Source organism: Ahaetulla prasina, chromosome 17 (genome assembly GCF_028640845.1).
Source record: "Ahaetulla prasina isolate Xishuangbanna chromosome 17, ASM2864084v1, whole genome shotgun sequence".
NCBI lineage: Eukaryota > Metazoa > Chordata > Lepidosauria > Squamata > Colubridae > Ahaetulla > Ahaetulla prasina.
The window spans coordinates 3,901,673-3,926,039 of record NC_080555.1 but is presented as its reverse complement, the minus strand read 5'-3'; the positions used below and the strand labels follow the sequence as shown (position 1 = coordinate 3,926,039).

Here is a 24,367-nt window from a genome sequence, read left to right as displayed (position 1 = left end):
TCCGTACGGCTTTTTAAACCAAAATTCTCCCACCCTCCCGTCCCTCAAAAACACGCAAAGGAGGCGTCCTCGGCAAAGTTTTATTTCTCTTTGATTTCAAACGCGAGCCGAGCCGAGAGGCGTCCGCGGCGGTCTCCGAAAAGCAGCTCAGTCCGTATCGTCGTCCGAATTTTCGTCCAGGCTGCTTTTCTTGTAGCAGAGGGACAGCGTCCGCAGCTCGTCCAGCGCCTCTCGGAAGTCATCCATCTCCACCCCGGCGGAAAAGAAACTCTCCCACCGTCGCAAGTCCGTTCCGTGCAGCTCTCGGTAAAAGTCGCCCAGGGTTTGGTATAATTCCGCCGAGGATTGGAAGGCCGCTAAGACGGGGATGCTTTCGACCTCTGTAGAGGAGAGAAAATCACTGAGTGGTGGGATTTCCGGGTTCAGCTGAATTAGTAAGTGATTATTTGCAGGATTCGGTACTGCCGATTGACCCTGCCTTCATTCCCCCCAACCTGGTAGATCATCGTTGCAAAGACTTTGTGTTTCTCAACCTTGGCAGATGTTTGGACTTCAATACCCAGAATTCCCCAGTCAGCAGGAGCGCCACTCCTCTTAAAAAGCAGGCTGGCTGGGGAATTCTGGGAGTTGAAGTCCACCCCTCTTAAAGCATGCTGGCTGGGGAATTCTGGGAGTTGAAATCCACCCCTCTTAAAGCAGGCTGGCTGGGGAATTCTGGGAGTTGAAGTCCACCCCTCTTAAAGCATGCTGGCTGGGGAATTCTGGGAGTTGAAATCCACCCCTCTTAAAGCAGGCTGGCTGGGGAATTCTGGGAGTTGAAGTCCACCCCTCTTAAAGCATGCTGGCTGGGGAATTCTGGGAGTTGAAATCCACCCCTCTTAAAGCAGGCTGGCTGGGGAATTCTGGGAGTTGAAGTCCACCCCTCTTAAAGCATGCCGGCTAAGGGATTCTGGGAGTTGAAACCCACCCATTTTTTTAAAATTGCCAAGGTTAAAAAACATTGCTCCTGGTGAAATTATTTGGTACACAAACAACAGTAATAACCAAGGGCAGGCAACCCCCTAAGTCACACAGTGTGTGTCGTTTTGTGTTGTGTCCTTACTTGCTGGGCCGAACAACGGCTTCTCCAAGAGGGATCCATGCTTGTTCAGGAAAGGTGAGAAAAACTGGGGGTACGGAGCCAACAGCTTGCAGGGCCCTTGCAGCAAAAGCGAGGTGCTGTCGGAGAAAAAGACGGGGGGGGGAGGGTGTTTAAAGGGGAACTTCCCCCCTCCCTTTAATCCCCTCCCTCCCTCCTCCTCCTCCTCCCCTCGCCCAGCCAGCTGGACCACCAACCTCAGCGTCCGGGGGGAGACAGTGTGTAAGTAACGGGACAGCACTTCCTGGCCTGTCTCACACATGTGGAGGATGGACTTGGGTTCGGTTCCCGGCGGGGCGTTGCTGGAAGGGGAATAAGAAGGGAGAATCCTAAATTTACAACAGGGGGCAGAGCTGGATTGGGAAGAGGGGGCAACGTCATTTTTAATCCGGTCTCTGAATCGGCCAAGAGGCCAGGGGTCGCCAACCTTGGCAGCTTTAAGCCTGGTGGACTTCAACTCCCAGAATTCCCCAGCCAGCAAAGCTGGCTGGGGTATTCTGGGAGTTGAAGTCCTCCAGGCTTAAAGCTGCCAAGGTAGGGGACCCCTGATCGAAACGATATTAAACTAACTGAAGTATCTTTGCCACAATTTTTGAGCCACCCTCTCACCTTTGAAAAATTGAAAGCTGAAAAATTTTTGACACGCTGTTAAAGCAGGTGACGTAACAACCAATTGTTTTATTACCGGCATGTTTATTTATCAAAATTTATTGGCTGCCGGTCTTAACCGCGAGGTCATTCTTTGGAGGCGTAACGGTTTAGAGACAGTTTTGAAAGCCTTGAAAAAAGGGACTTATGACCGGTTTTCACACACTTAACGACCGTTGCAGCATTCCCCATCACGGTCACGTGACCAAAACTCAAGGCGCTTGGGGACTGACTCGTATTTATGACAGGGATTGCGCAATCCCCTTTTCTGACAATTGAAGTCACCGGGGTGACGCAGAATCCGTTAACAATTGTGTTGCTGGCTTAACGGGGATTCGCTTCCCAAAAGTGGCAAGGAAGGTCGTCAAAGGGGCACAAAACTCACTTAGCGACCAGGAATTTTGGGCTCAGTTGTGGTCGTATCTGTATATGTGCATCAGTCTTTGTATAGGTTCTGTGGAAATCCCAATTTACTGGCAAAGAGTAATATAAACACACACAGACACACAAAAACACGCACAAATGTACAAACAGACGCGTGCACAGACCTTCTAAGAGTGGTGCATGCAAACCATGTACAGACCCACCTCACTTGCTGCCGTTTGCCGATCCCTCGCAACACAACCGACTGAGCAAAGCAGCCGGCATCGCTTCGGTTGCCACAAGACGACAATGGATACCAAGCCGTGCTGGGTTGTTGGTTGTACAAGGCGTCGGGAAGGGACTGGTCTTCCGCCACGGGGAAGGGCATGGCGGCCGAAGCCTCTGCGACCTGGGGGAGAGAAATGGAGGGTGAGGATGTCTCTTTTTTTGGTGGGGAGGATGTCCGATATGGTTCTCCCCTCCCCCCCCAAAACCAAGTTCTAAGCAGGACTATCTGAAGAAAATAGGGGTTTTTCCCAAGTACAGGTAGTCCTTGACTTACAACCATTCATTTTAGTGACCATCCAAAGTTGGAACGGCACGGAAAAAAGGGACTTTTTCACACTTAACGACTGTCAAATCAAATGAACAAATGTTTAAAAAATTACGACATTTATGTAGTTCTTTACCAAGCTCGTCTAAATGATCTTAAAGTGACCACAATATCTTTGCAATCCCCAAGGCATGTCGCGACTTTTGGCGCCCCCCTCATGTTCAGAAAATGGAAAGCTGGCAAATTTAACACGGCCCTTAAACAGGTCATCGTCGCCTTAACGACCATTTGTTTATTATATTTGTTTCTTCATCAAATTTATTGGCTTGCCCATCTTACCGTGAGGTAAATCTTGGCGGCTTTACAGTTTTCAGACCGTTAGAAGTTACGACGGCACTGAAAATAGGGACATGACGGCATTTTTTCACACTTAACGACCGTTGCGACATTCCGCGCGGTGATGTGATGAAAATTCAGACGCTCGGCAGCCGGCTCGTATTTACAACGGTCACAGTTTCCTGGCATCAGGGTATCCCGTTTTGTGAGCTTCCGACCAGCCAAGTTAATGAGGCAAGCCAGATGCACTTAAAGACCGTGTGACTCACTTAACAACCGGCTCCGTTGCGGTTGTAAGTCGAGGACTACCGTACCTTCCTTCCGGAAAAATTCAGGGTTTCGGTCAGGTTGGAAATGGTGAAGTCCGACGTCTGGAGCCGGTAGGGGATGGTCAGCGTGTCCAGAGCGGTGGCGAGAATGGCGCTCGTGTGGTAATCCAGAGATGGCTAAACGGAATTTGTAAAAATGATTAAAAATTCTCTTTTACGGGGATATTTTAACCAAAGTCTATTTTGGATGGTTTTAACTATAGGTAATCCTCGACTTACAACCAGAATTGAGGCCCCAACCTTTCTGCAGCTAAGCGAGACGCTATCGAAATCCGGACGCTTAGCAGCTCTGCTTCGTTTTTATGACGGCGGCCGCGGGCCGAGATTTAATTTTGTGCGACCTTCCGACAAGCGGAAGTCAACGGGGAAAGGTTCGCGATCGCTTTACGACCTGGCGGCCGCGGGGATTGGCTTAAAACAACGGCGGCCAAGGAAAATGGGGGCCAAACGTCACCGAGCAAGCGTCTGGCTTAACCGCTGGCATTTTGGGCTCAGTGGCGGTCGTACGGCCGAGGACCGCCTGGGCCAGGAACTCTGCAAGCAGGATCGAGAAGAGGAGGGGGCGGGATGGAGGTGCCCACCCCCAGCCCAGAGTCCCCATAAATTCCACCCCACCCTCGTTCTGCAAGTTCCCAAAGGTGGGGAGTCACCTTTACGAATGCTCACCTCGTAGTGGAGGTACGGTAGCGCCACCGGACTGCCCGGTTTGAGCCCCAGGCTCCCGTGGAGCGACAAAGGACAGAAGAGCGAACTCTGGCTGGACAAACGGACGATGCCCAGAGCTGTGTTCATCAGCCGGTAGAAATGCCGATGTGGGAGCTGCAGGGAAGAGAGAAAAGGCCATCGGACCCCAGCACCCGAATGCACCTTCGCGGCACATGGTCCTCAAGAGATTACTCCACTCCTAGTGCTTTGGCCCAAGCTTTTCTCCCCGTCCCCCCCAAAAAAAAATTCCACACAAAGGAACAATGAGATGAGTTATCCGACAACTGGAGTTGCGGTTTCGACATCCTAAACTTGGCATTCTGTCCTGGCCAAGGTGCTAGTCCTCAGTGAGCCCTGGGAAACATGTTTCCTGATTTTCCTGATTTCTCATCAGTGGCCAGTTGCCAGGCCACTGATGGAAAGAGGAGAGAGCCGGTTTGGGATAGTGGTGCAGGCGCTGGCTTGCAAACCAGGAGATGGCGAGTTCTAGTTCCGCCTTAGGCACGAAAGCCGGCTGGGTGAGTTTGGGCCGATCACCAGGAGACGGGGAGTTCTAGTCCTGTGTTGGGCACAAAGCCAGCTGGGTGACTTTGGGCCGATCACCAGGAGACGGGGAGTTCTAGTCCTGTCTTGGGCACGAAAGCCAACTGGGTGACTTTGAACCAGTCCCTCCCTCTTAGCGCAACCAACCTCACAGGGCTGTCGTCATGGGCAAAATAGGAGGAGGAAGGTGCATGAACTATGTCTATTGAGCTATTGAGCTCAACAGAGAGCTATTTATATTGAGCTATTTATAAGACTAATAAAAGGCAAGAGAAACCTCTAAAAAGACATACAAATTCAGTCCCACTCACACTGGATTGAAGCACAGGCGTCAGCCCACAAGTCAAGATGCCTTTTCCCGCGTATTCGTCCTGCAGCAGCTCCACTGCCTTGGACCCAACGCCCGAGAAGCCGTTGTGGAGGTCGCAGAGCAGCTGAAACCCCTGGAGGAGAAGGAAAAAAAGGGCGACGGCGATTTGTGGGGAGGGGGGGACTTCCTGGCTTGAGAAAGGATGAAATTATGGGACAAAAATCTGGGATTGGCACCAGGCGACCTGGAAGGCAGGAGAAAGAGCTGGGAGGTTCTTCCGAAGGTTGCTGAACTACAACTCCCAGCATGCCAAGCTGATAGCGCCTGGTGGGAACTGGGTTTTACAAACCCCAGGGAAGTTCCAGGATTTCTCCCTCCGCTTTGTAGGGGGGGGAGGGGTCTCCAAACTTGGTGACTTTTAGGACTTGTGGACTTCAACTCCCAGAATTCCCCAACCGGCCATGTCAAAGTCACTTAGATGGCTTTCATGCCTAAGGCAGGACTAGAACTCACCGTCTCTTGGCAACTGGCCCAAAGGCATCCAACCAGCTTTCATGCCTAAAGCAGGACTAGAACTCACCACCTCCTGTGGTGATTGGCTTAAAAATCACCAAGCTACCTTTCAGGCCTAAGTCAGAACTAGAACTCACGGTCTCCTGGTGATCAGCCCAAAGTCATCCAACCTCGTTTCATGCCTAAGGCAGTACTAGAAGTCCCAGTCTCCTGATGACTGGCCAAAAGTCGCCCAGCTAGCTTTCATGCCTTAAAGCAGGACTAGAACTCACCGCCTCCTGGTGATTGGCTTAAAAATCACGCATGCTGGGGAATTCTGGGAGTTGAAGCCCACAAGTCCTAAAAGGTTGCCAAGGTTGGAGAGATCCCTGCTTTACAGCCACGGGGGGACAAGATCCCACGGTGGGTGGATTACTCACCTGCAAGTAATCACACTCTTCGACGTAGAAGTGCAGCCGATCCTCCAGCTCCTCAAGGTACCGGCCATCCTGCAGGAGTTTCTCTCCTTGTCCGAATGCCTCCAGCCGGTTTGATTCCCTGTGACAGACGGGAAGCTGAATTCGGACAGGTCCTCATTGGGCAGGAGAAATAGGATTCCCCCCCCTCCCCGCAAAAAAACCTTGGGAGATCAGTTCCCCTCCCCTCCTCCCTTCCGGGACCCCCTGACTCACTCCTCGCGGTTGTATTCATGGATGGTCAGGATGGTACGCGGGTGGAGATTGGTGCGGAGGAAGTCTGACCAAGCAGGTGCCGGGCTCTTCGACGCCAGCGGCTTGGGGAGCCGCTGCGACTTTCCTGGGAAAAGATACCACCAGGAGATGCACGGATGAATGAAATAGAATGAAATGGAATGAAACGGAATGAAATATAAAAGTAAAATAAAATAAACAAAATTGATTTAACTTAAAATTCATTTAAATTAAATTATTAAACCAAATTAAGTTTATAATTAAAACAGAAGCAAAATTAATAAAAACAAAATAAATTGGAATGGGATATAAAAGTAAAATCAAATGACAAAATTAACTAACTTAAAATTAATTAAAATAAAATAAAATGCAACAAAATGAAATAAAACCGTCAGGCTCCATTACAGTTAACCCCTAACTGAGCACTGCACGCACTACACAAACACACACACACAGCTTTACCACCAGGGAGGCTGTTGGAGGCAACGTCGCCATTGGAAAACCTGTCACCCTGAAATGAGAAAAAAGAGAAATAATCAGATCTCTGGTCCCAGTTTATCTATCCCCAAGACCGAGGTGACATCCCGGGGGGGGGGGGAGATTTATCCCATGGCTTGTAAGGTTTTGCTCTGTATAAATAAAAAGAAAGAAAGAAAGAGAAAGAGAGAGAGAAAGAAAGAAAAGGAAAGAAAGAGAGAGAGAGAGAAAGGAAGGAAGGAAGGAAGGAAGGAAGGAAGAGAAGAGAGAGAAAGAAAGAAAGAAAGAAAGAGGAGAAAAAGAAAGAAAGAAAGAAAGAGAGAAAGAGAGAGAAAGAAAGAAAGAGAGAAAGAAAGAAGAAAGAAAGAGAAGAGAGAGAAAGAAAGAAAGAGGAGAAAAGAAAGAAAGAGAGAGAGAGAGAGAGAAAAGGAAAGAAAGAAAGAGAGAGAACGGAAGGAAGGAAGGAAGAAAGAGAAGAGAGAGAAAGAAAGAAAGAGGAGAAAAAGAAAGAAAGAAAGAAAGAAAGAAAGAAAGAAAGAAAGAAAGAAGAAATATAAAGACGGGGGAAGAAACCCCAATTTTTAGAAATTAGGGGGACAAAGAGAGAGGCTCACCTCAGGCTGGTTGAGGCCTTCCAAAACGGGACTGGGAGGCACTGGGTCTTGCTGGTGCCGTGTGAGGTTCCCCTTCCTGCAAGGGGAAGATCCGTTCGGATGAACCGGGACAGGAGATGTAGATTGTCCTCCAATTTAACAACCACAAATCGGGAGTAGAATTCCCGTCGCTAAGGAAAACGCTCGTTAAATGAATCCCGCCTGGTTTTAAGACCCTCTTTTTGCCTCGGTTTGTCAAGTGGACGCTGCAGTGGTTCAATAGTCAGTAATTCAATAATGGGACGCTGCAGTCGATCAGCAAATCGGGCTTTTGCGCTGACTTGTTGGAAACTGGCTGGGAGATTCGCAAAGGATGGTCCCTACGATGACTATAGAACGAGGCGGCTCCCCCATACAGCAGGGGTCTCCAACCTTGGTCCCTTTAAGACTTGTGGACTGGCTGAGGAACTCTGGGAGTTGAAGTCCACAAGTCTTAAAGGGACCAAGGTTGGAGACCCCTGCCATACAGTACTCTGAAAAGGAGCTCCCCTATCCCACAGACACTGCCAGGGTGCAAGGCCTAGCAAACCCTACTGAACGCAAGAGATGAGTTTTTAAACCTATCAACGGCTTGTGTTTTTAAGCCTTAAGCCAGTTGGAAACAACCCTTGCTTAACAAACCATGTTTGTTTTGGTTCTGCAGGCCACATGCGAAACCCAGCTTGTTTTGTCATGCTTGTTTTTAATGATTTTCATTTTTTATTTCAAAGTTAAGTTTGTTTATTTCCAAGTTACAATACACAAAAGGAAGGAAACAAACTGACAAACATCCAAGAAGAAGAAGAAGAAGAAGGGGAAGAAGAAGGGGAAGAAGAAGGGGAAGGGGAAGGGGAGGAGGAGGAAGAAGAAGAAGAAGGGGAAGGGGAGGAGGAGGAGGAAGAAGAAGAAGAAGAAGAGGAAGAAGAAGAAGAAGAAGAAGAAGAAGAAGAAGAAGAAGAAGAAGAAGAAGAAGAATTGTACATCTTAAGAAGGTACTTGGTTGATACCTAGGACGCTGGCAGCAACCGGTATCAACCATCAGCACCAGTCAATGGTATTTGTGATGCATTTTTGAATGCTCAGTTGACTGAGTTTCATTTTTAATGAATAAAGTAAATAATAAGAATAATACCAGCAGAACTGCAAAATACTGCGCTACTCAGAACATCGTATATCTTAAGAAGGTGCTTGGTTGATACCTAGGAAGCTGGCAGCAACCCGTATCAACTATTAGCACCAGTCAATGGTATTTGTGATACATTTTTAAATGCTCAGTTGACTGAGTTTCATGTTTAACGAATAAAAGAGATAATAATAATAACAATAATAAGAAATTCAGTTGACTGAGTTTCATGTTTAATGAATAAGAGATAACAATAATAAGAAATTCAGTTGACTGAGTTTCATGTTTAATGAATAAAAGAGATAATAATAACAATAATAAGAAATTCAGTTGACTGAGTTTCATGTTTAATGAATAAGAGATAATAACAACAATAATAAGAAATTCAGTTGACTGAGTTTCATGTTTAATAAAAGATAATAACAATAATAATAAATTCAGTTGACTGAGTTTCATGTTTAATGAATAAGAGATAATAACAATAATAAGAAATTCAGTTGACTGAGTTTCATGTTTAATGAATAAGAGATAATAACAACAATAATAAGAAATTCAGTTGACTGAGTTTCATGTTTAATGAATAAAAGAGATGATGATGATAATAAAGCATGCATACAAACAATAAAGAAAACAAACAACAAATATAGTCCAGTTCAATTATACAGCAAAATTCAGTTTGCATTCAAAATATTTTTAGGATTGTAGAGTAGCCTCAAGGTGAGGTCGGCTGCAAATAAGTTTAAGCAAAACAAGAAACTGCCCTTGGTTTAAAAAAAAAATCCACTCACCAAGCTATAGGGATGTTTGTTTTCGGGTCTTCATACAGGTATCCCTCCTGTTTCAAAGAGGTGAGACTCTCTGCCCAGGAATAAAACAGGTATATATATATATTTTTAAGAGACGCTTTTGGGCCGAAAGACATCAAGAGGCAGATGGGCTTCAACTCACAATCCCAATCACGACCCAAATTTACACCGCTAAGCCTCCCCGTCTCCCGCAAGGCGTGCGTGCTTCTCAAGGGAATTCACAACCCTTTTTGAGTCTCACCTTTGAGGTCCATAAGGATGAGACGGGGGGTAAACGTCTCGCGGCCCTGCAGGGTCCTCCCCGTTCGGAAGAGGACATCATGCTGAATTGCTTCGTCTAAACCTGAAGCCGCGGAATTGGATGAGAACAGAGCTTCCTAGAAAGCAGAAATGAAAAGGTTTATAGACTTCAGGAAAAAAACAAACCCAGATTTGATTTTGTCTCCTGCTTCAGCAGGGGCGTGTTGTGGCCCACTAGTAGCCTGCGGAGCTGGCAACGGAGTCGGATAGCGATGAGGCTGAGGAAGAGCATGGGCCAGTCCTGGAAGCTGGGGAAGGCCCAGATGAGGGCTCTGCATCGGAGGCAGAGGTGGGGCCAGGGCCATTGGGGAGTGAGGTGCGGACTCCAAAGCCTCCAGAGACTGACAGTAATGAGGCAGAGGAACAGGAGGAGTCTGTTCCTAATGCACGCGTGAGAAGAGCTGTTAGAAGGCAAGAGCAGCTCAAGCAAAGAGGACAACTCGGGAGTAAGGCCAAGAGATGATTGGCCCTCTCATAAGGCTTTAAAGACCAGCAACAGCATTTGGGCTTTTTGCCGGAAAACAACATTGATAGCTTTGTCTTGTTGCCTTTGTTGGTGGTAGGACTGAGGAATTTGTCTTGGGAGGAATTTGCTTTAATTTAGTTGGACTGCGCTGAGAATGAAGTAATTCTCAGCTGCTCTAATAAAGTTTGTTTTTACACTGACAAGAGTTACCTACTACCTACTTGGGCCTGGGTCACAACAGGGCAGGGGGTTGGACTAGAAGACCTCCAAGGTCCCTTCCAATCCGAATGTTCTAAAATGGAAGGGTAAGAAGTTAATAAAACCAAAGTAAAATCCCAATCATAATCCCAGTCGCGTTTTTGACTTGTGTTGATTCAGTCTTTCTGCACTTCAAGTAGTTCTCGACTGACGAATTCGCTTAGTGACCGTTTCGAAGGTATGACTGCGCTGAAAAAAGGAGTTTTTCCACACTCGCAACTGTTCCAGGATCCTCTGTGCTCAGTTGATCAAAATCCAGATCCTGGGCGACTGACTCGTATTTTTAAGGATGGCGATCCTTTTTGTGCGACCTTCTGACAAGCAAAGGCAACAAGGAAACCAGATTCACTTAACAACTGTGGTGTTTCTAACAGCTGCTGTGATTCACTGAACAAGGTCCTAAAACGGGACGAAAGTCACTTTTAACCGCCGTCTCGTTGAGCCACAGAAATTTGGAGCTCAATTGGTGTCGTTAAGTCGAGGAATTACCTGTATGCCACTACACCCCAAGCCTAGCACGTGGGATAGAGTCATTTTTTTAACCGATTAACACGAGTCGGAAGGGACCTTGGAGGTCATCTAGTCCAACCCCACCCTCCCAAATGTGGGCGATCTGAGTGCAAAAAATCCACCAGGATTTGCAAAAAGAACCCCAAAAAACCAAAGTCAGATAGGAAGGAAGCCTTTGCAGCAGCTACCTGGGCTTTTGCAGCCCTGCTTATCCTGGTTCAGCTCAGGGCGGCCTACCTTGCAGGGCTGTTATGAGGATAAAAGCCTGATGGGCTGATGGGGGGGGGGAAGCAAAGCCATGCATGCTATTTTAAATTCACGGGTGGGGAGATAGATTGCCCATGCCCGTGCGTGTGCAAATAGGCACGTGGGAGTGTAAACATACTAGCAACCCACGTGCACATTTGCTGTTGGTTTTACCGACAGGCTAAGGCGGAAATAGCACAAGCCCCGCCCACCATTCGGCCTCCGGCCCAATCGCGCGTTTCCCTTGGAATGACGTCATCCACACAGGTTTTTTTTCCCTCCTCCCCCTTTCCAGGCCCTGCCGGCGCATGCGCGCTCCGCCCTCTCGCCTCACCTGAAGGCCCCACCAGTGAGCGCCCACGCTCCCCGCGTAGGGGCCCAGCTGAAGCGTCACCACCTCGCGGACCCCCGACATGCCCTCCTTTCACGGGTCGGACTCCGGCTCTACGGAGAGGGCCTACATAGGCAAGACGGGCCGTTGAAGAAGTTGAGGGAAGGGAACTGGGTGGGGAAGGGTTTTAAAAAAAATAAATAAAAATAATAAGGTTCAGTCTGCGCAGGCGCGAATGCCGATCTTAAGGTTGCCGTCCGTCGCGCGCGATTGAAGGGGCGGGGAAAGCCGGTGCTGTCTTTTCATTGGCTCTCCCCAGCCACCAATGAGTAGGGAGCGGCCCACGGTCTCCACCCTCAGCATCAATTGCAACCTCATTGGTTTAAGTGGATAGGTGTGGGGGGAGGGACTTCCGGTGGGGACAAGCCCTGCCCTCTGATCGCTTTCGTCCTTGTCAATGCAGAGCCGCTCTGCCTCTTAGCATCTCTATGGTAGCCTCCAGGAACTAACGCCACGAATTGGCTCTTAACAGATTTGAGTTGATTTTATTTTCATGCAGCGTGTTGTAAATTGAATAATGGAAAGTTTTATACCGTTACCTACTCAAAAATCCACCCCGGAATACATTTATGTTCAGTGACCTATCAGCAAGCCTGCACTCTTAAAAGAATAGTGTAGGGTCTCCTGCTTGGGCGGGTTGGACTAGATGACCTACAAGGTCCCTTCAGGCTCTTTAAACTAAATATTAAGAAACGCCAAGAAGGAAAACTGAACTCTCCAATATTAAATACAATATTAATATTAAATATAATTTTAAAGACTTGGCCAATAAAAAATTCTATTCTATTCTATTCTAGTCCATATCGTGAGCAGCTGGACTTGAAATTAATTAGTCCAAAGCCCGAGAGAGCCACCATCCTCATACCTTCTTATGTAATAAAAGTGGAATTGAGGGTGGTTGTTTTTTAAACCCAGGAAGACCATTGGTCGGGACTTAATATCTAGTTTACAGATTAACAGAAAAGGGACCTTGTAGGTCATCTAGTCCAACCCCACCCCCACCCCCGCCTGCCCATGCAGGAGACCCTACACCATTTGTGACAAGATGACAGTCCTGTCTCTTGAAAGCTTCCAGTGACGAAGCTTCCACAACTTCCGAAGGCAACTTCTGTTCTCTTGGTTGATTGCTCTCACTGTCAGGAAATTCCTCCTTATTTGAATCTCTCCTTGTTCAGTTTCCATCCATTGTTCCTTGTCTGGCCTACAGGGGCTTTGGGAAATAGGTTGACCCCCTTCCTCCTCTCTGTGGCAGCCCCTCAAATATTGGAAGGCTGCTCTCATGTCTCCCCTGGTCCTTCCCTTCCCTTCACTAGACTAGCCAGGCCCGGTTTCTGCAACCGTTCATCGTGTGTTTTAGCCTCCTGCTTTTAGAAAGTTCATTTCTTTCACTGCCAACAAAATCCAAGGGAACTAGGAAACAGCTTGGCAACTGATTCATATTTATGACGGTTGCAGTGCCCCGGGGGGATCAGGGGATCCCCTTTTGTGACCTGAGAAGCAGAGTCGGGTGGGGGAGGGAGATTCACTTAACAACCAGGTTACTCATTTATCAACTTGAGATGATTCACTTAACAACTATGGCAAGAAAAGTCGTAAAGCAGAGCAAACCGAAAAAACGTGTCACTTAGCACCTGGAATTTTGGGGCTCATTTTGTGGTCGTATGTCGAGGTTTGAATTCACTGGATGAATTTTTGTAAAAAAAAAACAAACACACACACAAAAAAAACACATGACTTTTCTAAGACAAAGTTTCCAGGTTAGTGTACGAAGAAGCACAGGCGAAAAGGGGAATCTTTTTAGAACGTTTATTACAAGGGGATTTCTTAAGCCAGGATGTCGGTGGGTCGGTGGGAGAGATCCTTTGCTACAAGAAAGCGCTGAGTCGTTCAAACAGTCCGGGGTTGCGTCCGGAGAGAAAACGGAGTTCCAGTCTCCCTTCCTTGGTGTTGGCTATCTCAGCATAGAAAGAATTTCATATACATATAAAAGAAAAAGGGGTTAGGAATGGGCTCCAGAATAAACAAACACAAAATCATCTTACGAGCAAGTTCCATTCATTTTATTTTATTCATTACGTTGTTTTTTTTTAAATCCTGCCTTTACTGTATTTTATAATTCAAGATGGTGAAAGTATCCAATACTGCTTCCTCCTATTTTTCCCCCACAACCCACCCTGTAAGGTGGGCTGTTGGGTTTGTGATGGGCGCAAAGTCACCCATCCGGCTTTCATGCCTAAAATGGAACTAGAATTCACCGTCTCCTGGTGATTGGCCCAAAGTCACCCAGTCAACTTTCATGCCTGAGGCAGGACTAGAATTCACTGGTGATGGGCCCAAAGTCATCCAATCAGCTTTCAGGTCTAAGGCGGGACTAGAACTCACTGTCTCCTGCTTTTTAGCCTGGGGCCTTGATACACAGGTGTACAAATCTGTTGACTTTACCACTCTGGTGGCTCAGACTGCTAAGACAGTCTGTTATTAACACAGCTGCTTGCAATTACTGCAGGTTCAAGTCCCACCAGGCCCAAGGTTGACTCAGCCTTCCATCCTTTATAAGGTAGGTAAAATGAGGACCCAGATTGTTGGGGGCAATAAAGTTGAATTTGTATATAATATACAAACGGATGAAGACTATTGCTTGACACAGTGTAAGCCTCCCTGAGTCTTCGGAGAAGGGCAGGATATAAATGCAAATTAAAAAAAAAAAAAACAGGCAGGAAACTGACTGCTTGGCTCCGAAAACAGCTAAACTTGCCTTTTTCATGCTGCAGCCACTTGCGCTCCAGATAATATTGGTAGCAGCTCTCAAACTCCGCATCCGTGTAGTTGCAAACCTCGATGGGAACAAAAGGATCCAAGGCGGCGAAACCTTCCTGGAGTTTGGGAAAAGAACGGGGGGAGGGTGTGTGTGAATGAAGATGACTACAATGAAATCTCATTGAAATAGCGGAGATTCTTTTAGCTTGTCCAAGAGAAGGAGGGCAATGAACTTGAAGGTGAAATCCACCATCCTCCAGCCCGGCTCCTTTTGAATAGGACAGTCGTAGCTCAGGGTTGAGCTGTGGATTCCTTGCTACTGTCTGACCTTGGTTGTTTCCTTGCGGACGTTTCACGACCCAACTAGGTAACATCATCAGGGCTTGCGAGTGTGATTTGCTCCCTGCTTGCATATCGTAGATCTGAGCTCTTGGTTGCTTTCTTGCAGACGTTTTCATTACCAAACTAGGGAACATCATCAGTGCTAGAATGGATAAGGGTTTAGTGGGGGGGGGGGGGAGGAGGAGGAGGAGGGTCCTTAATGCTCTCTGAGCTTGGCTGTTTTCTTGCTAATGTTTCATGACCCAACTAGGGAACATCATCAGTGCTAGAAAGAGGATTTATAGCTCCCTTCCAGCACTAATGATGTCACCTAGCTGGGTCATGAAACGTCTGCGAGAAATCGATGTCAGAGAGCACCAAGGACCCCACAGTCCCCCTCTTCCATCTCTTCCTCACAAACCCCACTCCTGTCTAGCACTGATGATGCTACCTAGTTAACTCCTCCTCCTCTCCACAAACTCCTCTCCCTCCTAGCACTGATGATGTTACTTAGTCTGTTAATGAAGCATCTACAAGAAAACCGGGAAGGTCAGACAGTATTCAAGGACCAGACGGTCCTTCTGAAGAGGCTAATCAGGGGGATGAGGAGAGTTTGAACTCCAACTCACCCGTCCCAGCAACTCGTGCGGCAAATAAAGCGGTCGGGGCGTGAAGGGGGCTCCCGTCTGGCTGAACGTGGCCACGATGGCCCCTCCCGTCTGAAAACACACACAAAAAACAACACGTCAGAGCCGCAACTTCTATCCATGGCGAGCCTCCTAGGAGCCGTGGCATCTCGCTCAGCTCTGAATCAGTTTGAATGATCTATCACTATTGTTATAGGTACAGTGAGGGCTTATGCACTAGTAACGATTTCCTTGTATGTCTAAATCAAACTTGGCCAATAAAGAATTCTATGCTATGCTATGCTATTCTCTTCCTTAATCCTCTTCTCTTCCATAATTCTCTTCTCTTCCATAATTCTATTCTATTCCATCCCATCCCATCCCATCCCATCCCATCCCATCCCATCCATTATTCTTTTTTCCTGATTCTATTCTATTCTATTCTATTCTATTCTATTCTATTCTATTCCATTCCATTCCATTCCATTCCATTCCATTCCATTCCATTCCATCCCATCCCATCCCATCCCATCCCATCCCATCCCATCCCATCCCATCCATTATTATTCTTTCCTGATTCTATTCTATTCTAATTCTAAGCTTCCTGGGAGGACGGCGCTGTCCTCACCCAATCGTTGTCCACCATCTTCCTGAGATTGTGTATCAGCGTCAGCTCCTCCACAGAGACCTGAAGAGGACGAGAGCAAGAGAAAACGTCTACATTTTCAGCAAGATTGGGAAAACAACATTACGTCGCCCTCGTTAAGGACTCCACACTGGGAAGGTTAGAACATACAGTGTCGGAGGGGACCTCGGAGGTCTTCTAGTCCAACCCCCTGCTCAAGCAGGAGATCCTAGACCATTCCAAACAAACGGTTGTCCAATCTCTTCTTGAAAACCTCCCAAGTGATGGAGCACCCACAATTTCCGGTGGCAAGCCGTTCCACTGGTTAATTGTTCTCACTGCTAGGAAGTTTCTCCTTCATTCCAGGTTGCTTCTCTGCTTTATTCGTTTCCATCCATTACGGAACAAATTACTAAACAAACGGTCTTTAAGTCAAGCGCCACCGTTATGCGCTAAGCCCCGCTTCAACCGAAGGTCACTAAGTGTGACGTGCAAGCCAGGTCAACGAAGGAACCTACGTTCTGCTTGTTGTGCTTCAACGCTGTCTTCCCCCAAAGGGAGTTGATCCCGTCCACCGCCACCAGCAGTCGGAAGGACCCCTGGCAAGATTGCTGCTTCAGCTCTTTCAAGATCACCCCGACGACATCGCTAGCATATTTCACCCAAGCTAAGCCCTGAGGAAAGGAAGGAAGGAAGGAAGACGGGAAACAGGTGAGGCTATACAATAGTAAATGAACTCTACCCTTCTTCCACTTTTTCACACCTGCCTTACCTTCTCAGTCAAATCTATCAGCGAACAGCCTTCTTCAGTGACATCTCGCTTGCCCCAGATGTACTTCTGTTGTGTTTTGATCTGCAGTGCAGAGAGGTGTGGGTTTTTTTTTAAAAAAAAATCCACTACCGTATTTTTTCGGACTATAAGTCTTTCTTTTTTTGTCTCCCAAAAGGGGGTGAAAATGTCTGTGCGTTTTATAGATCGAATACTGCCTGTTTTTTGTTCCAGAAAAAAACGGGCCGAAAAAAGCTTCAAAAACGGAACAAAAAAAAGCCTCAAAAACGGGCCGAAAAAAGCCTTGAAAATGCACTGAAAAATGCCTTGAAAACAGTCCAAAAAAAGCCTTGAAAACGGGCCGAAAAAAGCCTCAAAAACAGGCCAAAAAAAAAAAGGGGGGCCCAAAAATGGGGCACCTGGAGGCCAAAAACTTTTTTCCCTTCCTCTTCTAAATTTAGGTGCGTGTTATAGTCCGAAAAATATGGTAAATGAAAAGTCAGATTGCGAAGCAACTAAAAGCAAGATGTGAAAACAACAAATATCCAGAAATTGTATTTGCTCCTGACCCTGGAAACTCCATATAGTTTTCCAACCAAAAAAAACACCTGTTAGAATACAGTGTAGCCCTCGAATTATGACCACAACCGGAATCAGAATTTCTGCAATTAAGGCGGTTGTTCAGTGAGCCACGCCTGATTTTACGACTTTTTTCATGGTCGTTAAGCGGATCGTTGCTGCTTTTAAGTGACTCACGGGGTTTGTTATCCTCCCCCGTGGACTTGGCTTGTCAGAAGGTCGCCAAAGGGAACCAAGTGACCCCGGGACACTGCGACCGTCATAAATACGGGTCAGTTGCCAAGAGTCTGAATCTGGCTGCAATGGTTGTAAGTTTGGGAAATGGTCTTTTCTCAGTCCCGTTCTGACTTCAAATGTTCATTAAACAAATGGTTGTAAGTCAAGGACGACCCGTAATCAAGTACCAGGGTTGTTTGCTTTTCTCCTCTCCCTCCCCAAAGCTTAAGAGAGATTCTGCCAACCTGGCTTAAAACTTCCCCATTGGTGATTCTGAAATTCTTCAGCCAGTTTGCCGCTTCCACGGGCTGGTCTAACCGCTCGCTGTTGTAAGACGATGGCAGCAATTCTTTGCAATTCTTCACCCACAGGTGAGCTGCAGCAGGGAGAGAAAGGACACAAACACACACACACACAAACGTCTCGTTTTAAACATCAGGTGTCCAAGCATCGGCCGAAAATGCAAGCCATCCAGTTGAACATTGTCCAAATGCAATGGCCTCCTTTTGCCACAACAACAACCACCACCAGGGTTGGGCTGCTGGGGGTTCAGGAGAACCTCTAGTTAAGATTCTGTGCAGTTCGGAGAACTCCCAAATCCCACTCCTGGCTGGCTCCGCCCAGCTCCTCCCAGGAGTCCCCACATGGCCTGTTTTGGATGCAGGTAAGTGCAGGGCGCGCACAGAGGCTCGGGAGGGCAAAAATGCCTGCCCCCCCCCCCACCGTGGTGCAGGAGGCTGACTAGTCCGGAGGTCTTCAACCTTGTCAACTTTAAGACTTGTGGACTTCAACTCCTAGAATTCCTCAGCCAGCTTTGCTTACCGTCTGGAATGTGAACGATGACCCAATTCTGCCTGGCGCAATAATGCACAGCGTGGCAGAGAACCATGGTTTTTCCTGTACTCTTCTCTCCATCTTCAAAACCGTTTAAGGAAGCCACCGCCGTACCCGTCATCTGCACTATGGAAGAATGTGCGTGCGTGCATGGGTAGGGACTCCTGGAGTTATGACTATTGGTTTTATCAACCGTTCCAAGTTACAACGGCACTGAAAATTGTGGTCACATGACTGCAGGATGATGTAAATTTGAGCCGGCTGCCAAGCATCCCAATTTGCCATCGTGTGATTAAGCATGAGTATGTGAGCAGCCGTCACAACTTAAGAGGTCATAAATACCCTTGGGGAGGTCCTTTGTAACTTTGAACGGTCACTAAGCAAGGACTACACCGATATTTAGAAAGAGAAGGGACCCTGCAGAGGGCCGGGTCTAGCCCTGTTCTTATTCTGTTATTCTGTAACTACTTTAGCATCAGCACCTTTTAACAACCCCATCATCCCTTGTGGGGTGGAGTCTGGGCAACTGAATGGAGCTAGGAGAGTGTTTTAATGGCCGGATGCCCTGCCTGTCGCCAATGCAGAATTATATTCAGCAGATATATCTTCATTGTGCTAGAGAGAGAGAGCGAGAGAGCAATGTCTGCGTCTACCTAGGATCGAACTCACAGCCTCCCGCTTGTGAGGCAAGAGGCTCCACCTCTAGGCCACCACCCCACTTCTCTGTTAACTACTTTAGCATGAGGACCAGAAACTTGCCCAGTCTCCTTCAGTGAAAGAAGAGCAACGAGAGACCTGGCTCTGTTTCAAAGGATACAGAGGAGATACCGGACGGCTGGATGAGACAAGTTGGTGTGTTTTAAGTAGGAGATGAGTTCTACCGCCGGCTGTCGAACCATGACGCAAGCTTCGTTGAAAGTTTTCATCTGCCGGGGAGAAGAGAAGAGAAAGACAGTCAAGACTTTCAGAGAGAGGTGGAGGGGGGAGAGGGAGGGAGGGAGGGAGGGGGAAAGAAACAGAGAAATTAAGAAAGAGAGGGAGAGAGAAAGAGGGGGAGAGAGGGAGGGATAGGAAGGGAGAGAGAGGAGAGGGAGAGAGAAACAGAGAGAGGGAGGGAGAGAAAGAGAAGGAGGGAGAGAGGGGGAGGAAGAGAAAAAGAGGGGGAGAGAATGGGAGGGAGAGGGAGAGAAGGAGGGAGGGGGGGAGAAAGAGGGAGAGAAAAAGAGGGAGAGGGAGGGAGAAAGAGAGGGAGGGAGAGAGAGGAGAGGAGGGAGGGGGAGAGAAACACAGAGACGGACGGAGGGAGGGAGAGATCATTTCAGCAAGATCAGTGTGAAGTTTGGGCTCAAGCGAGAGAGGAGCGAAGCCTCGGGGCTGGTTCTGGCGGCCCAGTCCGTGGTTCGCCCTGCAGCATTTGGAAAGGCAGAGACGTCACCTGGAGTTTGAAGCGAGCTGGGAGCCCGTGAGGGAGGGTCTCCTTCACTTCCTCGGGGGAGATGGTGTAGTATTGACCTACGTGATCTCCGCTGTGTTTGGCCTGCAGGATGGATGGAAAGGAGGAGTTCAGAGAACCAGAGGATGGGGAATGACAAACTCACCGGACTGTGTTGCCACCAGGGGAATTCCGGTAATCCTCGACCTATGACCCACAAACGAGCCCAAACTTTATGCTGCTAAGTGAGACATTTAAACGAGCTTTGCCCCCTTTTTACGGACCTTTCCTGGTAAGCGAATCGCTGCCCTTGTTCTATTAATAACGAGGCTGGTACCTGAATCTGGCTTTCCCATTGGCTTTGCTTGTCAGGAGGTCGCAAAACGGGAATCCCGTGACACTGCGACCGTCATAAATGCGAGTCGGTTGCCAAGCACATAAATTCTGATCCCCTGACCATGGGGATGCTGTGCTGGTTGTAAAGTGTGAAAAACGCACTAGTGTAAATTGACTTTTTTCAATCCCATTGTAACTTGGAGCGGTGGCTAAATGCACCGCTGTAAGTCAAGGACGACCTATATATCTTGTCGTTTATCCAGCGGGTTGTTGTGGGGGGCAGGGATCGAGAGAGCTCTGGATACAAGCCGTTGAGCCTTCATGCAATACGTTCTTCCCCTCTTTCAGCGTGAAGAGGTGGGACCGAGAAGGTCTTTAGCCCAGCGGGTGAAGATTTCTTCCTTGATCCGCTGGGTGATCTCGAGCTGAGGAAAAACAGGTTTAAATCCATCTCCACCATCCGTTCTGGGTGCATCTATACCCACACTGGGTTTATTTGTTCCGAGCAACAGGGAAAAGATCAGTTGCCAGGCAACTGAGAGCCTCTGGATGGCAAGGGCTGGCCCCCTGTGCTTCTGCAGATGCTGGGAGGGTGTGTGTGTGTGTGTGTCTGTGTGTCACACGACAGGGTCTTGGCTGCCTGTTGCGGTTTCCATGGAGACCCCCCAGAAGATTCAGCAGGGGAGAAAAAAAATTCTCAATGGCAGAGGCGGCTATAAAACCTTGCAAGGACGTTTTTTGCCTGCCACATTTTTCGCTTGCTGCAGCCTCGTAGTGTAAAAATGAAGATGATTGTGATATCTTCTCCCTAGCAGGCACACACCTAACGGGGAAGTTCTGTTTGCTTGTTTTTTAAGATGTGTTTCTTTATAACGGCAAGGCTGTTTGATTATTTGCGCAAGCCTCACAAATGACATCGCGGGTGATCGGCGGCCATGGCATCACCAGTCTAACTTTTTTTTAAAAAAAATTGTAACCAAAACCTGCACGTTGGCGATTTTTTAGGGTATCGCGAGCATGCCCGGAAAACGTTTGCACTTTATATAAAGAAAGAACTGTGATTCCAGATTTTTAAAGAACGCTTGCAGCTTTCTTATAGGCAGAGAGGGGACTTGGAATCTCCCAAGCAGATTCCCTGGAGGCTGTGGGTAAAATTGTGGCACTGAAAATCAACTCTATAGGAAAACTAGAACTCATTTTCTGTTCTGTCCCCCCTTGCCTCTGTCTGAGCAATGGCTTAATTAGCTGGCACTATCAGCTCTGGCAGCAAACTAGCGAGCGTCTGCCAAGTGACTCTGTTATCTCCCTTGATGCCGATGAGTCACCCAGGAACAAACAGTACTTCAGCTCTTAGTTAAGCAGTTGATTTGCTTGCTACGAAGTGGCATAGCAGCCCTCGCTGGTTTTATATCCTGTGGGGTGTGGCTCCATGACTCAGCACTTCCTAGGCCTGCCCCACCCCTGCTTCTGTTGTTCCCGCCTCTCCTGCCTACAAAACCTAGGGTCCAGCCAGGCCTGATTGCCATCAGCTGGGTCTGGAGGCGTGGCCGGGGGGGGGGAAGAGTCAGGGGATGGAGGCCTTGTTATCTCCTCCACCTGGCCTGCCTCTGGCTCCTGGAGCTGAGCCAGGGAAGCTGGTGCTCCCGAGATAAGTCCTGACGGCCCTTCCCCCTCACTGTCCAAGTCACTTTCTGGCAGGGGGCCCCGCTCAGGGGGCGCAGACACAACACTTTCTTTGTAGGGTATTCTAATAGATATGTACACAATTAGAGGAGGACCTACCCCTGTTTCCTCCAAAATAAGACATCCTCTGATCCAATTGGGCTTTTGAGAACATGGCAATAAGGCCAGGGTTCAAAAAAATATAGGACAGGGTCTTATTTTCAGGGAAACACGGTAACGAAAAAACTCTACAGGGAAAGGTGGAAAGTAATAGAGGAAGAGGATAACCAGCAGGAAATTGGAGGGGGCATCATTGGGAGACTTAAAGGAACAATTAGTGACAGATTGTCATGGTCATTTTTTCATACCTTCTGACAAGCAAAGTTAACAGGGAAGCCAGATTCACTTAACAACCGTGGTACCAACTTAACAACTGCAGCGGTTCACTCCACCATGGTGCCAAGAAAAGTCATAAAACAGGGCAAAACTCACTTAACAACTGTCTCACTTTGCAAGAGAAATTTTGGGCTCAGCGGTCGAGAATAGCTGACCCCCGCTTCCAAGCTTCCACGCCTCCTCATGTTAACTCACTGGGTCATTCTCGCTGGTAACAAAGGCCGCTCTGAGAATTTCTGGTTGAAGCTGGGCATTCTGAGTTGCCATTGTCCTCTGCCAGGTTCTGCAGTAGAGAAAGCCATCCTGTTCCAGCTATAGGAGAGAAAGAGTCTGCATGAATAGGGAGATCTCCTGGCTTTTCAAAATGACAGCCGGGGGTGGGGGAGGGGGGAAAAGTGAACCGTTAGAACTTAAAAAAAAATGGCATATTTAGAAACAAGTAGTTGGGTATCCTTAGCCTGAAGATAAAAAGAGGAGCATGATCGGGGTCCTCAAAAACCATTCCTGATATGGGATTATTTTATCAATGGCTAGACAACAGAAACAGAAGTTAGAAAGGAGGAAATATAAGAAGAGGAAAAGTTAATTTATTTATTTATTTTATTTTATTAGATTTTTATACCGCCCTTCTCCCGAAGGACTCAGGGCGGTGTGGAGAATTGTTAAAGAAGATGATGTTAAGTATTATTGTTACTATATATTATTATATTATTAATAGTATTGTGAAGAATACTACAACAAATATGTGGATTATGATCGTTCAAAAATAACTTTACACAGTTTTATAGAAATTGAATGTTATATAAATAAATCAAAACACAGGGGGGAAAAAACCCGCCATTCCTTGTCCCCAAATCAGACAGGTAGGCGACCTCACCTGGTATCCCCAAGGGATGAGTTTTCGCAAAGTCCTCAGCATTGTCCCCCTGCCAATAATAACAGCAGTTTGTGTTGAGCAAAAGGTAGCCGGATGTTTATTTTAAGGAGGATTTTCACTTTATTTTAACTTTCTGAAAACTCAGCGGTTAATATAACTCTCTTGATGGCGTAAAAGGAGAAAGTTAAGTTTCCAGATCTATTAAGAGAACCAGCAAACCAACTCTAGAAAACGTGTTAATAAGATGCGAGAGGACCTGGTTTTCCTTGGTTCTCTTTCATCGCCACAAAATACAACAAAATACACAACAATGAGATTCCCCAAAAAAATATGGTGCTGTGCCCAGTTCAAGCATGCCTTTTTCCCAAAAAACCCCCAATTCTCCATTTTTCAGTATTTTTGCTTTCTAACTTTCAACATGGAACATACAGGTAGTCCCCCGACTCACAATCATCCATTTAGTGACCGTTCGAAGTTATGACGGCATGGAACAAGGTGACTTGCCACCTTTTTTTTTTCAAATTTACGACCACTGCAGTGTCCCCATGATGAAAATTCAGATGCTTTGGCAACTGCTTCATATTTATGACGGTTGTTGCCGTGTCCCCGGGGGGGGGGTGTCACGTGATCCCCTTTTGCAACCTTCTGACAAGCAAAATCAATGGGGGAGGGAGCCAGATTCACTTAGCGACCGTGTTTCCTAACTTAAACCAGTGAGCGATTCACTTAACGACTTTGCAGTAAGAAAGGTGGTTCAAATGGGAGGAAAATTCACTGAGTAACATTTTGGGCTCCGTCGTGGTCGTAAGTCGAGGACTACCTGCACTTGGTTCTTGCTGGATTGTTTAGTGCCGTTTTTTCTCCCTCAGGATTCGTTTCTTCTACTTATGTGAGGAACTTCAGCTCTATTTTCGTCTATATTTTAAAGGAATACACTTTTAATTCACAGAAAGCTTCTTCTCTTCGTAGCCTGCCCGCATTTGGAGACATCCCACCCACCTTTAGGTCGGGAAAGGCTGCACAACAACCCTGCCAGGTAGGCTCGATGGAGAGAACAAGCCCCTGGAAGAAGGATAATAACACTGTCACTCCTCGCGCGATTATATGAAGAGAAACGACGGGCGGGGCGGTGTCTAATCCTGTGTCTTTCCCCCCCCCGCCTCACAAACCTGGCATTCAATGGGGAATAAAAGCAAAACAGCTCCTCAAAAAGGCCTAGCCATCCCCTCCTTCCGCCACAAACGAAATATATATTCCTCCCTAGGAGAAAAAAAAAAATCCAACCGACGTGCTAGTCCGCCGCGAAGGGTTTAAAAAACAACAACCACCAACTCCTCCGTTCCCTCAGGAGCTTTCCGCCGTGCTGGGCGCCGCCATCTTAACCCGCCGCGCGCTCTCAGCCCAACGGCGTCTCCGCGTTCGGCCGACGGGTCCCGGCGAGGGACATTCTTCCTCCGTCCTGATCCTTTTTTTTTCCCCCCTCTTCTCTCTTCTCCCCACACTCCCCACAGGAGCGCGAGTACGCGCCGCTCCTCCCTTACGTCCTCCTCACGTCGATTGGCGGGCTGGCTGAGGGAGAGGGCGGGCCCGTTCGGCGAGCG

At 47.6% G+C, this 24,367-nt stretch overlaps 2 protein-coding genes across 13 annotated transcripts; both read right to left on the bottom strand.

Annotated features, from left to right (window-relative positions):
- Positions 1-11: 11 nt before the first annotated feature.
- On the bottom strand, positions 12-11,551 carry MSTO1 (misato mitochondrial distribution and morphology regulator 1). Its single transcript, XM_058159956.1, has 14 exons — positions 11,280-11,551; positions 9,407-9,542; positions 9,148-9,217; positions 7,219-7,294; positions 6,590-6,638; positions 6,110-6,233; positions 5,858-5,975; positions 4,927-5,058; positions 4,034-4,186; positions 3,353-3,484; positions 2,374-2,558; positions 1,336-1,440; positions 1,103-1,218; positions 12-380 (listed from the first exon to the last, which is right to left on the bottom strand). The coding sequence occupies exons 1-14, from the start codon at positions 11,358-11,360 to the stop codon at positions 148-150; spliced, it is 1,710 nt and encodes a 569-aa protein (XP_058015939.1). The 5' UTR covers positions 11,361-11,551; the 3' UTR covers positions 12-147.
- A 1,577-nt stretch (positions 11,552-13,128) lies between these two features.
- Positions 13,129-24,290, bottom strand: DAP3 (death associated protein 3). 12 transcript variants are annotated; one of them, XM_058159907.1, is made up of 15 exons: positions 23,936-24,289; positions 23,766-23,828; positions 23,587-23,681; positions 22,767-22,815; positions 22,085-22,201; positions 19,499-19,600; positions 18,881-18,989; positions 18,052-18,144; positions 17,475-17,605; positions 16,438-16,518; positions 16,184-16,339; positions 15,669-15,728; positions 15,044-15,133; positions 14,092-14,209; positions 13,129-13,287 (listed from the first exon to the last, which is right to left on the bottom strand). In XM_058159907.1, the coding sequence occupies exons 4-15, from the start codon at positions 22,806-22,808 to the stop codon at positions 13,202-13,204; spliced, it is 1,185 nt and encodes a 394-aa protein (XP_058015890.1). In that variant the 5' UTR covers positions 22,809-22,815; positions 23,587-23,681; positions 23,766-23,828; positions 23,936-24,289; the 3' UTR covers positions 13,129-13,201. The 12 variants fall into 12 exon arrangements, with proteins under 12 accessions (XP_058015890.1, XP_058015892.1, XP_058015888.1 ...); XM_058159909.1 differs by having other exon boundaries at positions 24,055-24,289; XM_058159905.1 differs by having other exon boundaries at positions 23,587-23,828.
- Positions 24,291-24,367: the final 77 nt, after the last annotated feature.

Excerpts from the sequence above, each read along its gene's own strand:
- MSTO1 (XM_058159956.1), bottom strand. The coding sequence starts at position 11,360 with ATGTCGGGGGTCCGCGAGGTGGTGACGCTTCAGCTGGGCCCCTACGCG. Across the intron at positions 9,218-9,406 it reads CATCCTTATGGACCTCAAAG|AGAGTCTCACCTCTTTGAAA; the intron begins GTGAGACTCAAA and ends ATTCCTGGGCAG. Across the intron at positions 4,187-4,926 it reads CGCCTGTGCTTCAATCCAGT|CTCCCACATCGGCATTTCTA; the intron begins GTGAGTGGGACT and ends TCTTCCCTGCAG.
- DAP3 (XM_058159903.1), bottom strand. The coding sequence starts at position 23,313 with ATGGGGACACTGCAGTGGTC. Across the intron at positions 22,816-23,293 it reads ATGGGGACACTGCAGTGGTC|GGGGACAATGCTGAGGACTT; the intron begins GTAAATTTGAAA and ends TATTATTGGCAG. Across the intron at positions 17,606-18,051 it reads CATCGTTCACATTCCAGACG|CTCACCTGTGGGTGAAGAAT; the intron begins GTAAGCAAAGCT and ends TCCCTGCTGCAG.